Genomic DNA, 16,089 nt, shown 5'->3' with positions numbered 1-16,089 from the left:
TTACTCTCCCTACCCTCCTACCCACCCACCATGACCACCCACCTACATACCATTTACCACCCACCTATCCATCCTGTCCACTCACTCACCCACCTAACCAACCACACATCCATTCACACTTGCCACTCACTCACCCATCATGCCTGTTGTACCAACCCAACCCCACCAACTATCCTGACTGACCATATGTTCTACCCACCCCACCCACCTTACCACAGTTTTCCTCAAGCACTATGACTTGAAAGTGTGTACACACACACACACACACACATGAGGGCTCCGTCTCCGTCGGCGACAGAGATGGAGCTTTCGTGGATCGTGGGGAAATAATCGCTGAATCAGCGGCGTAAAGGAGCCAGACCTTTTGTGATTATGTGCATGAATACGTGAGTAGTTGTCCCATCTGATATTAATGAAAAAAAACGCAGATTTTGGTCAAACGAGTACAAAACAGAGGAAGTGGAAAGTTTTCATAGGTTGCATCATGGTGGAAGGAGGGAGCTCTTTGTTTACATCTGATGGCAGTGAATTTGAGGGCTTTTCAGATGAGGATAAGGGTAAAGGAAGTACTAAACTGAATCAAACAAGAGTAGCAGAAGTGGAGAAAATGGCGGAGAGGAATGTCCAGGAGTTGACAATAATTAGAGTGCTGCAGGAATGGACCTGACCTTAGAACAGGAGAAAGAGATTAAGATACTTCAGACCAAGTTGGGTAACGTCTGTACACGCAGTGCGGAACAAGAAAGGTAAATTACAGAACTGAAATTGAGTAATGAATCTGCCTCAGATGAAATAAAACAGCTCAACAGGGAAAATAAGAGGTTGGAAGAAGAAAGGGACAGGATGAAAAGCTAACTAGATGAACGTGAATCAAAATCAAGGATGCATGATGAACATATTAAGGAAATCAAGGAACAATACAAGGGGTGGAAGAAAATTCAAGAGGAAGGAAATATAAATTTCAAAGAGATTATAGAACAACAAAGTGAAGAAAAGGTGGAAAAAGAAGTGGTTAGGGTACTAAAAAGTAGAGAATTGTTAATCAGGGATGTAGCAGACAAGAAAAAATGCATGATAATTTCAGGAATAAAAGAAAAACATATGACAGTAAGATCAGTAAGGGAAAGAGAAGAACTAAGGCAAATGAGATAGAATCAGGAGGGTAAAAACAAAGCTCAAGAAGAGATTGAAGAAGTGTTTAGGCTTGAAAAGTACGAGGAAGGAGGGGCGAGGCCACTTAAAGTTTAAGTCTCAGATATTGGTAAATGAAATCATTAACAGAACATGGAAATTATCAGAAAAGGAGGAGTTCAAGAATGTTTGGATAAGGAGAGATGCAGAAGAGGAAGAAAGAGCTAAGAAAAAAGAAACTAGTAAAGGAAACAAAGGCTAAAAACATACAGAGAATTAACAGAAGTCAGAAGAAGTAATATGGAGAAATAGGAGAAGGGAAAGACGAGAGGAAGGAGTAGCTGCAAGGGAAGTGGAAAGGTTACAAGAGGATGAGAGAAAGGCAGAGTATAAGAGAGAAGTGGAGGAACGATTGGGCAAATATGAATTGGAGCAGATGGGGGATATGGAAGGTGTGTGCAGGATATTTACAGAAGAAATATGTGCAGCATGTGATGTGGTGTGTGGGAGGGAGAGAAGACGAAGGGGGGGTGCAAGGAACAGTGTGGTGGACTGAAGAGGTGAGACAGGATGTGGCATAAAAGAAGAAAGCATACAATGAATGGATGATAAATAGGGGCGTGGAATAAGTTGAGAGGCGGAAGAGAGAGTTATATGTAGAAAGAAACAGAGAGGTGAAAAGATTAGTAAGAGAGAGTAAGAAGAGAGTAGATGAGGAATTTGGAAGGAATTTGAGTGTAAAATAGAGGGACTGTAAGAAAATGTTCTGGAAAGAGGTGAAGAGAGTAAGACAGGGTGGAAGTGAAATTAGCAGGGGAGTGAAAGATAAAAATGGTAGATTACTTGTGGAGAAGGGTGAAAAAGTGAGCAGATGGAGAGAACATTTTAAGGAATTATTGAACATACAGGATGGAAGTAATGTGAGTATAAGTGGCTGGGGAATGGCTGGGAGAAGCAGGGGGGTGAGAAGACAAGAAGAAATCAGTGGGATAGAAGTTGTGGAAGCAATGAAGAAAGTTAAATTGGGGAAAGCCCCAGGAATTGATGGAGTGTGTGGTGAAATGCTGAAGCATGGGGGAGAGATAGTAGTAGAATGGATGTGGAAGATCTGCAGATTGGCCTGGGAGGAAAGTAGAGTCCCGGAGGATTGGAAGTCAAATCAATCAATCAATTGCCAGACGCCATAATCCCGTAAGGGGTGGCCATTGACTTTGAGTTATTTGTTTTACGGGGAGGGGCACTAACCTTCCACCAACCCACTTGTTGACACGTAGGGAGCACGTTTGGTTTGGTTATATGGTTACCACCCAGCATTGTAAATGGTTTCTTGGCTTACAGGAAACCATTTGGCTTGTCACTCAATGTAAAGCCACCTGTAAAGGAAAGAAAAACAATAAGAAGAGACAGGAAAGATGGGAGAAATAGGAAGAGAGGAGAGCAGCCACAGAAAAAAAAAAAATAAATAAAGGCTGAGGAAGATCAGGTATAATTATTCCCTTGTACAAAGGAAAAGGGGAAAAAGAAGTGTGTGGTAATCATAGGGGCATTTGTCTTCTTAGTATAATAGGAAAAGTGTATGGTAGGATACTTATTGACAAAGTTAGAGAAAGAACAGAGGAATTAGTTGGAGAAGAACAGGGAGGCTTTAGGAAGGAAAGAGGTTGTGTAGATCAGATATTCGTTTAGATCTTTAGTGGAAAAGTTTTCTAGAGAAAGGAAAGAAGTTGTATGCGGCTTTCATGGATTTGGAGAAAGCATATGACAGGGTGGATAGACAAGGATTGTGGAAAGTATTAAGAATATATGGAGTAGATGGGAAGTTGTTGAATGCTGTGAAGAGTATGTATGATGGTGCTAAGGCTGCAGTGCGTGTGGATGGTGAACTAAGTGAATTTTTCTCTTTGAAGGTTGGGTTGAAACAGGGATGTGTCATGTCTCCATGGTTGTTCAATCTGTACATGGATGGGGTAATAAAAGAGGTACAAGGTAGAGTAGTGGATGTTGGAGTGGCCCTGGTGAGAGAGGATAGTGTTTGGAAACTCCCTGTATTGTTGTTTGCAGATGATACTGTGTTGTTGAGTGAAGACGAAGGGGAGCTGCAAGGCTTGGTGGATGAGTCTGGGAGAGTGTGTAAGAAACGGAATCTAAAGGTGAATTTAGGGAAGAGTAAAGTGATGGTCTTTGAGAGAAGTGAAGTCAGTGAATGTACAGCGAGCTTGGTTGGTGAGGAATTGGACAATGTGAGTATGTTTAAGTACTTGGGTAGGGAAGAAAGGTTGCTGGTTCCTTGAAAGCAGTGATAAGAAACAGGGAAGTGAGCATGGAAGTGAAAAAGTTACTACATGACAGTATTGTGATGCCAACTCTAACGTATGGAAGTGAAGCTTGGACATTGTTGGAAGGACACAAGTCAAGAGTGAGAGTAGTGGAAATGAATTATTTAAGAGGAGCCGGTGGAGTCACATGGAGAGACAGGCTGACGAATGAGGATATAAAGGAGCTTTGTGGTGTGGATGTGGATGTGATAGGAAGCGTTATGAGGAACACACTGAAGTGGTTTGGTCATGTGGAGAGGATGGAGGGTGAAAGACTGACAAAGAGAGTGTATGTGAGTGAGGTGGAGGGGGGAAGAGGGAGGGGGAGGCCGAAGATGAGATGGAGAGATGGGGTGGAGAGGTATATGAGAGAGGGGAGTGTGAGTTGGGAGCAGGGCAGTGAAATGGTGGGGGACAGGGCGACGTGGAGGCAATTTGTTTGTGGCCACCCCAAATGGGATTGAGGTGTCTGGCAATAGATAGACAGAAAGTATTCTGTTGGAGAGTTATGGATCAGAAAATAAGGAGAAAATGAGAGAAGAAGGAATATAGCACAACAAGAAAAGTTGAAAAGTGGCATATACTAATGTTGATGGTTTAATATCGGCAATGTTAGAAATCAATGATTACTTGGGGGTACATGAACCAGATACTATATTATGCGCTTTGTAGAGACTAAGTTAAGAGAGGATATTGATAACCATATGGGAGATGGTAAATACAAACTGTGGAGAAGAGACAGAAAAGAAAAAACGGGTGGAGGAGTGATGATGGCAGTGAAGAACAACATCAGTGTGGAAAATGTGGAACTGGGAGAGGGTAAGGCTGAAGCAATCAATATGAAACTAGAAACTGGAAAGAATGGCAAGAGAGACGTTGGAGTGGTATATGTTCCCCCTAAGACAAGGGCATGGAATGACGAAGAATACCAGGAGATGTTGTCAGACACGGCTAGTTATCTACAGAAAGTGATTGAGGAAAGTAACAGCATAATCCTAATGGGTGATTTTAATTGTAAAGAGGTGAACTGGGAGTAATGGGACTCGGGAGGCTGTGAAGATTCATTGGGTACTATGTTGTTAAATATAGTAATGAATAATGTAATGACCCAATAGATCAAAGAAGAGACAAGATTCAGAGGTGATGACATGCCAGCAAGACTAAATATACTGCTAACCAAAGAACCTGATGTAATTGAATCTTTGAAGTATCTGTTTCCTATAGGAAAAAGTGATCATGTGGTCATTGAGTTCCAGATGATAAAAGGGAACATGGTGCCAAGAGATGAGCTTTATAGGCAGGGAAGATACAACTTTGGGAGAGCGAACTTTACAGGATTGAGGAAATATTTTGAAAATGCGGATTGGAGAAAATTCAAAGAAACGAGAGATACAGAGGAAGTGGGATATCTTTCAAGACATCTATAATTTGGGAGTGGAAAAGCATATTCCTAGAGTAAGTTGGAAAGAAATCAGGAAGAAGGATTGGTTTAACCGAAGGTGTATGATAGCAAAAAAAGGAGAGGACATGGCATGGAACAATTAGAGAAAGAGAGGTAATAATAGAACAAAGGAGGAATATGGAAGAACTAGAAACGAATATACAAGAATATGTAGAGAGGAAGAAAAGAACTTTGAAAAAGATATAATTGACAAATGTAAGGAAGAACCCAAATTGTTTTACAGATTTGTTAATGGCATTTTGAAACAAAAGGAAGGAATCACCAAACTGAAAGTAGAAGGAGAGGTCTATAAAGATGCATCAATGCAAGCTGAAAAAATGAAAAAATGTTTCCAATCAGTTTTCACTAAAGAAAGGGATTTTGTGAAGGGGGAGGGAGTGACTAGAAATATAATGATAAAAGATATAAAAGTGAAAGTGCAGGAAGTGTATAAACTACTGGAAACTCAAGATATAAGGAGAGCCCCAGGACCGGATGAAATCACCACTTGGGTATGGTACTGAAAGAATGTAGAGAACAACTGGCGGATAAGATTCACGGTTTAATTGTGTGTTCACTGGAAGAAGGGAAAGTGCCTCGGGAATGGAAGAGGGCCAATGTGGTACCAATTTATAAGGGAGGAAACAAGGATGAACTCCTAAATTATAGACCAGTGTCCCTGACCAGTGTAGTCACAAAGTTGTGCGAGAGAATTCTGAAAGACAGATGGATAAAATATCTAGGGGAGATGAACATTTTGGCTGAAAGTCAGTTTGGTTTCAGAAGTGGAAGGTCGTGTGTTGCCAACTTGTTGAGCTTTTACTCAAGAGCAATTTGTGTGCTACAGGAGAGAGACATCTGGGTGGATTGTGTGTATTTAGATTTGGAGAAAGCCTTTGACAAGGTATTCCACAAGCGACAAATGTGAAAATTGGAGAACTGAAAGGAAGCCTCCTGGAGTGGATGAGAGACTTCTTGAGAGAGAGACAAATGAGGACAGTAATAAAGGACAAGATGTCTGGATGGAGGAGAGTAACAAGTGGAGTCCCACAGGGCTCGGTGTTAGCGCCAGTGATATTCCTGATTTATGTAAATGATATGGTTGATGGAATGAACAGTTATGCAAGTCTGTTTGCTGATGGTGCAAAGATCTTGAGGAGAGTAGAAGTTGAGGAAGACTGTAAAATCTAGGAAGACCTAGATGGGATTCATGATTGGAACCGGATGTGGGAAATGAAATTTAATGCAAAAAAATTTAAAATGTTGGAAATGGGTAAAAGTACCAAGAGGCCATTAGTGAATTATATGATGGGTAATGAACCTATCACAAAAGTGAGAGGAGAGAAAGATTTGGGAGTGCTGGTTCAGGATAGTTTGTCACTGGAAAAACACATCATTTCAGTGAAATACATAGCTGTTTCAAGAGCTACGTTGGTAGTGCTGAATAACCCTCAAGTAGGCCTCAACCCGGGCCGGCCCTCCTATCAGTTCTCTCTCAGATTCCGAAGAGGAGGTACGGCTCATCCTCTTGCTGACTTCAGGGCCTTTTTTCACCCCCATGCAAGGGCCCTGTGACCTTTACCCCCTACTAAACCTCGTGTGGAAAGAGGTAAAGGGCTGACAATTGATAAAAGAGTGACTACGATCTTTCTGTTGAGTAAAACAGTGCAAGTGGAATTGTAAATAATGTGTAAATAATGTGTAAACAGCAAGTGAAAGTAATGAATGTAAATATACGTGAACAATGGAAAATAGTTTTATAAGTTACTTCAAGTGACAGTGCATAACACAGTGTAAATAAAATAGAAATGTAAATAACGTAAATAAAATAGAGAACATAAATAGAAATGTAAATGAGTAGTATTATAAGAATACGAGTATATACCCTAGGAGTAATGAAAGTGAAAGTTTCACTATAGCATGTCTGAATACTATGAGTTATGAGAGTGAAGATGAAAGTGACATTCACTCTCAATGCCAGTATACAGGACGAGAAAGTGAATGCTACGTATTTTACTGAAAGAAATTGAATCCCTACAGTGGCAATAAACTAATACTACTGAAGGAAACTTATGGATAAAGACTGTAGATATATATAAGTGTTATGTAGTTATAGAAATATAAAGTGTGAGGGGTTTTATGAATAATAAATGACAGAGTACCAAGAGCGAACTAGTGGAAGTGCGGCGGTCAGACGCGCTCATAATTTTCATTGCTTTCACAGTGTTTTTTTTTTTGGAGTATGGATCCCAAACTACTTGAAAATCATAGAGTAGTATTTATTGTGTTAATATCTGGCTGTGGTAATCATATTACGGGTTGTCGGGAACTGTAAAGTGGAGACTTCGTTACCCAACTTCAGAGGTCTCCACAAGTCCTACGGTAACAGACGAAGGCTCAACAAACATTCCAGGAGAAAGCTGAAGGTATGTGCCATAAGCATATATAATTTTAATATTCTAGGACTAATAACTGATTTTTGGCAAATATTTTTTGAGAGTCTGTCGGAGCCCGAATAACCCCGCGGCACACGCAAAACATCGGTAAACATCCCCGCGGTGTAGGGGTTAACAAGATAGTTAGAGAGACGTACAATCTCTTGACTAACATAAGAGTGGCATTCCATTACATGGATGAGGAAAAATTGATAGTGGCCATGATCCACTTGAAGTTGGAATATTTATCAGTAGTATGGTCCCCACACAAAAAGAAAAATATAAACAGGATCGAGAGAATACAAAGAACAGCAACCAAGATGGTCCCTAGCGTGGCAGATGTCGTACAGAGAGAGGCTGGAAAAGCTGGATCTGCCTTCCCTAGAAGAAAGGAGAAAGAGGGGCAACATGATTGCGGTGTTCAGGGCCATGATGGGAGTAGATAAAGTTGACAGAAAAGATCTGTTTGTATGGGATGTGAGGGTAACAAGAGGACATGGAATGAATCTGAAAAAGCCAAGTTGCTTGAAGGATATCAAGAAATATAGCATAGATCTGTGGAACAGCCTGGACAAAGAGATCATCCAGTCTAAAAACTTAAATGAGTTCAAAGCAAAATTTGACTTATCAAGAAAAAGAGATGGGACCACACAAGCGTAGCTCATTTCCTGTATATCACAACTAGGTAAACACACACACACACACACACACACACACACACACACACACACACACACACACACACACACACACACACCGCTTGCTGGTGCAGTGGTAACGTTCCTGCTTGCCAACTGGTGGACGGGAGTTTGCGCCTTGCTCAGGTTGCGAAAAGTTTAACTGACGAAGTGGGTGGTTACTGTCCCCCTTGAGCAAGGGGACGGGTGTATGCGTGCGTGAAGGCCACAGCCTTGCCCTTAGATCGGACTATATGAGCTCTCAGCTCCCTTCCGGGAGGGTAAAAGCTGACGATCACGACCATCAGGTGATCCTGACCGACCCGGTGAATTACACACACACTTCAGATGCGAGAGAGGCAGGATGTACCACACATCGCTCCATGCTTGGCCAATCTCGGCCACAAATGGCCATACCTAAATAGCATTTTTATATGAGTCAAACTCCGTACTAGGTTAAACTAAGTGATGTTCTAATATAAATGAGGAAATTTAAGTAAAAGTGTTGTTCAAATAACAGAATACAACAAAGTAGTGCAGGAATGCACCGAGCAGGCTAAATCAGCTGTTTTGTCTGCATCACAGGAATGCAAAACTGTTAGTAGAATCTTTCCCTTAGTACCACAAGATGACTGCCTTCTTTAGTAATGCAAGTTTGGAAGAAGCTTAGAAAAGGGATAAAGGTAGAAAGCAGGATGATGATTTCTACCAAAAACTGTTTGAAATGGAGATGTACAATAAGCTGGTAGAATGGGTAAACAGATTAGAGAAGGCATTTCAGAGTGAAATGGATGAAATTAAGAAACAATTGCACATGCAGAAGGAGGAAAATGAAAAATTAGTAAAGGAGGTTAACAAGAAAGACACAACAATAGATGAGCTGTCAGTTGTGGTGGGTTCACTTAGAAGGAAGATTGGTGAAATGGCAAGCATGGTTGTCAACCACGAGAGTATTATAGAAGAGTTCAGAGAGACAATAAGGCAGCCAAGCACTCTGATAGGTCAGAGTAGTGATATTGAGGAGAAGATAACCCAGGTGAATGAAGTGATGCAAAGCTACAAAAATGATGTGGAAACTACATACAGTATGCTGAAATGGTGAAAGTAAAGAAAGACTTAGAAACAAGAGTTGAAGAAAAGAGCATTAAAAAAAAAATGAAGAAAATAATCCAAAACAATTCAAAATTGATCAAAGATTCAGCAGACATCAACAAATCGATAGTAATCACTGGTATAGAGGAAGAAGAAATAAAAAACAAGATTTCGAGAGACAAAAAGGATATGACAAATGTAATGAACATACTGAAGGAAGTGTCAGAGGAAATCTGTAGTAAAGACACAGAGGAACACAAAAGGCAAGGGAAATATGAGAGAAACAAATCAAGGTCCCTGAAGGTAACCTCCTAGATTGTAAACACTGTGGAGGAGATACTAAAAAATGCAAACAAACTTATAGAAAAAGAGGAATTCAAAAATATATGGATAAAAAGATGCCTAACTCAAGAGGACCTGGGATTACTAAAAGAGAAAAGGGAGGAGGCAAAAACAAAGAACGAGGGAAGATCAGAGGAAGAGAAGAACACATTTTTTACAAAGTAATTGGATTGCAGGTACGAAAGTAGTACATAAACAGGGGGGAATATAAAAGGAGGAAGGTAGTAGATCCAAGTCACGACAAGTTTGTAAACAAGATGATTAAGTTGATGTACTCTAATGTAGATGGAATGGTATCTAAATTATTAGAGATGAATGATTATATCAAAGAAAAGGAATCACATATTATTTGCCTAACTGAAACAAAATTAACATCAAGGATATCAAATGATATCCTAAACCTAGAGGAATACAATATATGGAGAAGAGAGAGGAACTTAAAAAAAGGAGGAGGAATTATAATATTAACAAAGAAAAATCTGCAAGTCAGAGAAATAGAACTAGATATACCCTCACAGGCAGAACTGATTGCAGTAGAGATTAATACATCTGAAGGGAAAGTAATTGTGGCAGATTTATACATGCCACCAAGATCAAACACTTGGGAAAAAGGCGAATATGAAGACCTGGGAGAGTACAATTCAAAGTTTAAGAGCATTACTACATAGAATGGAGGAGAAATCTGAAAGAATTATACTAACTGGAAATTTCAGTACAAATATAAATTGGAATAATCAAGACATAAAAAGCCAGGAAAGCTGTTGGGACCAAAAGCTCCTGGATCTTGTGCAGAAGTTTTTCCTAAAGCAACATGTAAAAGAAAGCACCAGAAAAAGAGAACTTGATATACCATCAGTACTAGATATTATATTTACTAGGCAAGAAAATGATATTGACAGTATTATGTATCACCTTCCATTCAGCAAAAGCGACCATGCAGTATTAAATTGCAACTTCATAATTGCATATGACGTAGTTAACAGTAATGAAAGTTACAAAAAGAGCCTTAACTACAAAAAGGGCAACTGTCATGACCTAAAGAAATACTTCTTAGAAATAGATTGGGAAAAAGAGCTTAGCGGACAAGATTTAAAGTACGGTATATATCCTTCTTTCCTTCCATCTTCTTCTGTCTTTCTTTCCTTCAGTCTTTCCTCGTCTTTCTGGTGACTTTACACTCCCTCTTCTGTCTTTCATTCCTTCATTCTTTCCCCGTCCTTCTGCCTGTGGGTGACTCTACACTGAGTGTCAAGCCAAATGGTTTCCTGTACACCAGGAAACCATTTACTACGCTTGGTGGTAACCATATAACCAAATTTTGGCTCCTGGTGGTTTAGTGGGTAATTATTGTGCTCCAATCGGATTGAGCCGGTGAAGGCTTATATCTAAGGGGTGGTTGGGGTCTATTGCTCATGTAATGCCATTCAGGGATGAGTGAGGTTGGTCACTCTCATCTTAAATGTCAGGACCAACTGCCTAGCCCCGGGCTCCTACGCTCCTCATGGGGAAACGTAGGCTTGGATGATGGATGAATGGATGGATAGAAAATTCTGTGAACTTTAGGAGTCCAAAATTACATCCATCAGCTCAAAGAGGCAGAAATGAAAATAAAAAAATGGTTTAGCAGAGAATGTAAAAAATCAAAAGAAAAAAGGGACTTGTTGTGGAATAGATACAGAAGACACAGTAGTAAGAGGGCGTAGAACAACTATAAACAGGCAAGAAACAAATATACAAAAATTAGGAGAGAAGCCCAAAAACAGTTTGAGAAAGACATCATAAAGAAAAGTAGTTATCAACTGAAGCTATTTTACAGCTACATCAGAAGCAAAGCCAAAGTAAAAGATAAAATACAATGCATTACGGATGAAGGGATCATCTATACACGAGGGCGATATTTGTGAAGCGCTAAATAAGAATTTCCAGTTTTTACACAAGAAAATAATTTTGAGAAGGATGATATGGAACAGTCATGCCCAAACATATAACCAGGTATACATATATCAGAAAAAGAAATACAGGAAAAGTTAAGTAAAGCAGACAAAGGAAAAGCAAATGGTCCAGATGAAATATCATGTTGGGTGCTACATGAATGTGCAAAGGAGCTAAGTAGACCATTATCTTTAATATTCAAGAAATCCTTGAGTCAAGGTAAACTACCTGATATTTGGAAGAAAGCAAACTTTGTTCCCTTATTCAAGAGAGGGAATTGACAGAATCCACTCAACTACTGACCAGTATCACTAACCAGTGTTGTAAGATACTGGAAAAGCTTATAAGAAAAGTTTGGGTAAACCATCTACAAGAACACAATATGGTAACAGAAAGGCAATTTGGTTTCAGAAAGGGAGAAACATGTGTTGCTAATCTATTAAGCCACTATGACAGAGTAGCAGAAACATTATATACAGAAAAGAGAAGGGTTGGTGGACAATATCTGTCTAGATTTCAAGAAATCATTTGACAGAGGTGGTAGGTGGTGGCAACCATCATCCACTCACTTGATGTAGTGCTGCCTACATCTTCCTTAGTTTTTATCATTTTTTTTTTTCTGTGCCTGCCCTCCCCACTTCCTATTTCTCCCATTATTCCTGTCACTTCTTATTGCTTTTCTGTCCTTTACATGTGGCTTTACATTGAGTGACTAGCCAAATGGTTTCCTGTAAGCCAAGAAACCACTTACAAAGCTGGGTGGTAACCATATAACCAAACCATATGTGCTCCCTACGTGTCAACAAGTGTGTTGGTGGAGGGTTAGTGCCCCTCCCCGTAAAACAAATAACTCAAAGTCAGTGGCCACCCCTTACAGGATTATGGCGTCTGGCAATAGATAGATGGATTTGACAGAGTATCGCACCAAAGACTTTTATGGAAACTGTACCATCAAGGAAGAATCCGAGGCAAACTGTACTGTTGGATGCAAGATTTTCTCAGAAAAAGGGAAATGAGAACATTACTAAGGGAAAATTACTCATCATGGAGGGAAGTGACTAGCGGAGTTCCACAGGGCTCAGTGCTGGCACCAATTATGTTTTTAGTATATATAAATGACATAGACAGTACTGTTGGAAACGAAAGCTGTCTAAATAATGTTTGCTGCTGATGCAAAAATACAAAGGAGAATTACTAACACAGACTCTTGTAAAGAGCTACAAGAAAAATTGACTAAACTTAATGAATGGAGTAATACATGGCAAATGGAATTCAGTGTGGACAAGTGTCATGTAATCAAGTTTGGTAAAAGTGGGAAAAGACCAGATTAGGATTATAAGTTAGGAAGTAAAACCCTACACACATCAGAAAGAGAGAAGGACCTAGGTGTGATTATCAATAACAGACTATCCCCGGCTGACCACATCAGTGAGAAGGTACAGAACATGTATACGCTGCTTGCAAATATGAGAATAACATTCACATACATAAATGAAGACATGCTGAGAAAGATAGTAACATAACCCTGGAGTGTGTATCAGTAGTCTGGAATCCTCATATCAGAAACACATAGATAAAACTGCAAAAGTTCAAAGGGCCACTACAAGATGGGTACAGTACCAAGCTTAAGGGATCTAAGCAATAAAGAAAGACTAGAAAAACTGAATCTGCCAACACTACAGGAGAGAAGGAAAAGAGGAGACATGATTATTCTATATAAATGCATATCAGGGAAGGAGAAAATAGACATAATATATAACCAATGGGGAAGCATCAACAAGAGGACACTGCAAAAAACTGCATAAAATGAGAGGTGGTAAAGATGTAAGTAAATTTAGTTTCCCAAATAGGGCAATTGATCAGTGGAATGCACTGCCAAATGAAATAGTGTGTGCCAAAACAGTTCATAAATATGAGGAGATGTATGATGAAAGTGATTTAATACAAGCGACAGTACGAGCTCGACTCATTCCTGTAAAGATACAATTAGGTAAGAACACGCATTTTAACGCATGCAGGCACGCAAACACAGACACACACACAGACACACACACACACACACACACACACACACACACACACACACACACACACACACACACACACACACACACACACACACACACACTATTCTGCAGTACCTAATATGTTAACATATCATCCGCAGGAGATATGCTTGGTATAGATGCTGCAAAACCTTGGGAGTTCCAGAGTGACAACCCCATCCGGTCAGTGACATTCTCTGGCATTGTGTCAATACCATTCCTGCTGCTGCGCTACCTGAGTCCAGTAGTGAAGTACCTGTGGGGGTATGACCTGCTCACCCCTCGTGCACTTCTGGTGATGCCCCGCATCTTCATGACACTGATATCCTTCCTGGCAGACTACAGTGTGTACCGTACAGCGCGCCTCTGCTACCTTCGACCCTGGAGCTGTGTGGATGTGTTTGCCAGCTCATATATCATGCTGGTATATGCCACTCGTACATTTTCTAACACAGTGGAACTTGTGTTGATGGCCGTACTAGTGTGGCGTGTGTGTGAGTCCATGGTTGACAGCACCAAGATTATTAGGAAGGATAATATTCTGCAAGATTTATACGAGTCTGCGGAAACTGTGCGCCAACGAGTACGTGTAGCACGCATGAGATCCAAACTGCCAGCATATAATTATGTAGATAGTGGAGTCATTTCAGTAGTGATAACCTATGGAGTATTTGTACGGCCCACCTTCTTAGTGTATTCCTTCATACCTCTGGCTTACTGGCTGCAACGTGGTGTGGTCACTAAGGAGTTGGACTTCTCCTACTTCAACCTTAGGTGTCTGAGCCTCCTGCCAGGTGTAATTGTAACTTTTGTGGCCTGTGTACTGGCAGACTCCTTCTACTTTGGCTCTCTCACATTCTCAGAGCTGCTTTACTGGAATGTGACTGGAAGGTCTTTCATAGTGACTCCTGTGAACTTCTTTCTGTACAACTCTCAGCCAAGTAACCTAGCCATCCATGGGCTACATCCCTTCTATCTGCATCTTGTGGTCAACATCCCTCTTCTACATGGTATCCTGGGTGTGCTAGGGCTGTGGTCTGTGTCTCGCTATGTAGCAGCCTTCATCACCCAGGATATGACCAAGAAGCCCCAGGTGTCCAGTATGGCCACTATGTTGCTGGCGTCCTTCATTGTTCCAGTGCTGGTGTTGTGTGCAGTGCCTCACCAGGAGCCACGATTCCTGCTGCCCACACTGCCACCACTAGTTCTCCTTCACTCAGACAGCGTGCTGTTACTCACCACCCGCAGAATCAAGACCACCCGCCACTTCGCCTTCCTGGTATGGCATGCATGGAACATAGTTTGTGTGGTGTTTTTTGGGTTCCTGCACCAGGGTGGAGTGACATCAACAATGCTACAGGTACACCAGCACAACCAGCAGCACTCACCACACACTAATATGCATGTCGTGTTCTACCATCTGTACTCTCCACCGACCTTTCTGCTGGCCCGGCAGTTGACTGTTCTTGCCAGCACAGAGGAGGGCCGAAGAATCAGAGTGACCAAATCTGTGTTCACGTACGAAGCTGCCGGTGGTGAACCAGTGGGATCCCTGCACCAGCTGGCTGCCAATATTCACCAACAGGCCATCACCAACTCCAGTCGAGAGGCAGAGGTGGTAGTGTGCTTGCCAGCCACTTTGTCTGGGGAATTTTTCTCTTCCCAGCCAGCAGGAGTTCGTCTGCGACGTCTGTACCGTGTAAGAGGCCACATCACACTGGAGGATCCCCCAGACTTCTCTCATGCTGCGTCCTCCATCACTCCCTCGTGTGGTCCACCATGTGCCTTACTGCGTTGCCTTGACCAGTTTAGTGTGGACATCATTGCCATAGAGTTTGGGAAAAAGGAGGGAGAGCAAGCAGCCTTGCCCCCAGCTCACCCTCCACCTACCACAAATCATCACAATACATCCACAAGGGATGCTGCAGACCTCTGAAAAAAATGTTGCAGGCATGTGTGTGTGTGTGTGTGTGTGTGTGTGTGTGTGTGTGTGTGTGTGTGTGTGCATGCGTGAGCACGCCCGCAGTTATGTTAAAGCACTTGTAAAACTTTTAACTAAAAGCACTAAATCTTGTCCTGACAGTTAGTAAACAGAGTTAATTTAAAAGTTAGATCAATATCTTTCATTTGATGCATTTTCAGCAAAGTTGCTCTTATATTTAAGCATTGACCGTTGGTGGTTCAGTGAGAGAGTATTGATGAAAAAAATTTTGTATCAAGAAACAGCTGGTTACAATTTCAAGTTGCTGTACAGATCTTAATCAATCATAATGATTACTCAGAGTTTGGTTGATCTTGTAGGTCCAGTAAATCACATTGAAAATCAAGAAAAAGTAGACTATATTGGTGTTACCTAGTAATGAGCAAAATGTATGTGAGCCAGGCTTCAGGCCAATTTTTCTCAACTGGATGTAGTTAACAATACTGGTGCAGGTACCGTACTGTAGAGGTAATTACATTTAAGTTCATGATGAAATACTGGACAGTTTTACTGTAGACTGCAGTATTTAATGCAGTGACATTTCCATTAATTGTCCAACTTAGTGCTAGTCATACACTCTGGTATGAATGTAGTCTTGCCTTTATTCTAAACCATGGTGATTAATTAATATATCCTGTTATATGTAGTTTTGTAATTCATGCATCCTCAAAATAATGAGTTACTCTTTATTTGGAAGA

At 40.9% G+C, this 16,089-nt stretch overlaps 1 protein-coding gene across 1 annotated transcript in view; it reads left to right on the top strand.

Annotated features, from left to right (window-relative positions):
- Positions 1–15,346, top strand: part of PIG-Z (phosphatidylinositol glycan anchor biosynthesis class Z) — a 34,950-nt gene extending 19,604 nt beyond the window's left edge. The window contains exon 3 of the mRNA XM_080278093.1: positions 13,533–15,346. Within this exon, the coding sequence (XP_080134219.1) occupies positions 13,533–15,346 (1,814 nt within the window). The remainder of the gene's footprint in view (positions 1–13,532) is intronic.
- Positions 15,347–16,089: the final 743 nt, after the last annotated feature.

This window comes from Coenobita brevimanus, chromosome 72 (assembly GCF_032717465.1).
Source record: "Coenobita brevimanus isolate Jiangsu-jjx chromosome 72, ASM3271746v2, whole genome shotgun sequence".
NCBI classification, from domain to species: Eukaryota; Metazoa; Arthropoda; class Malacostraca; order Decapoda; family Coenobitidae; genus Coenobita; species Coenobita brevimanus.
This window is presented reverse-complemented; position numbering and strand designations above follow the sequence as displayed.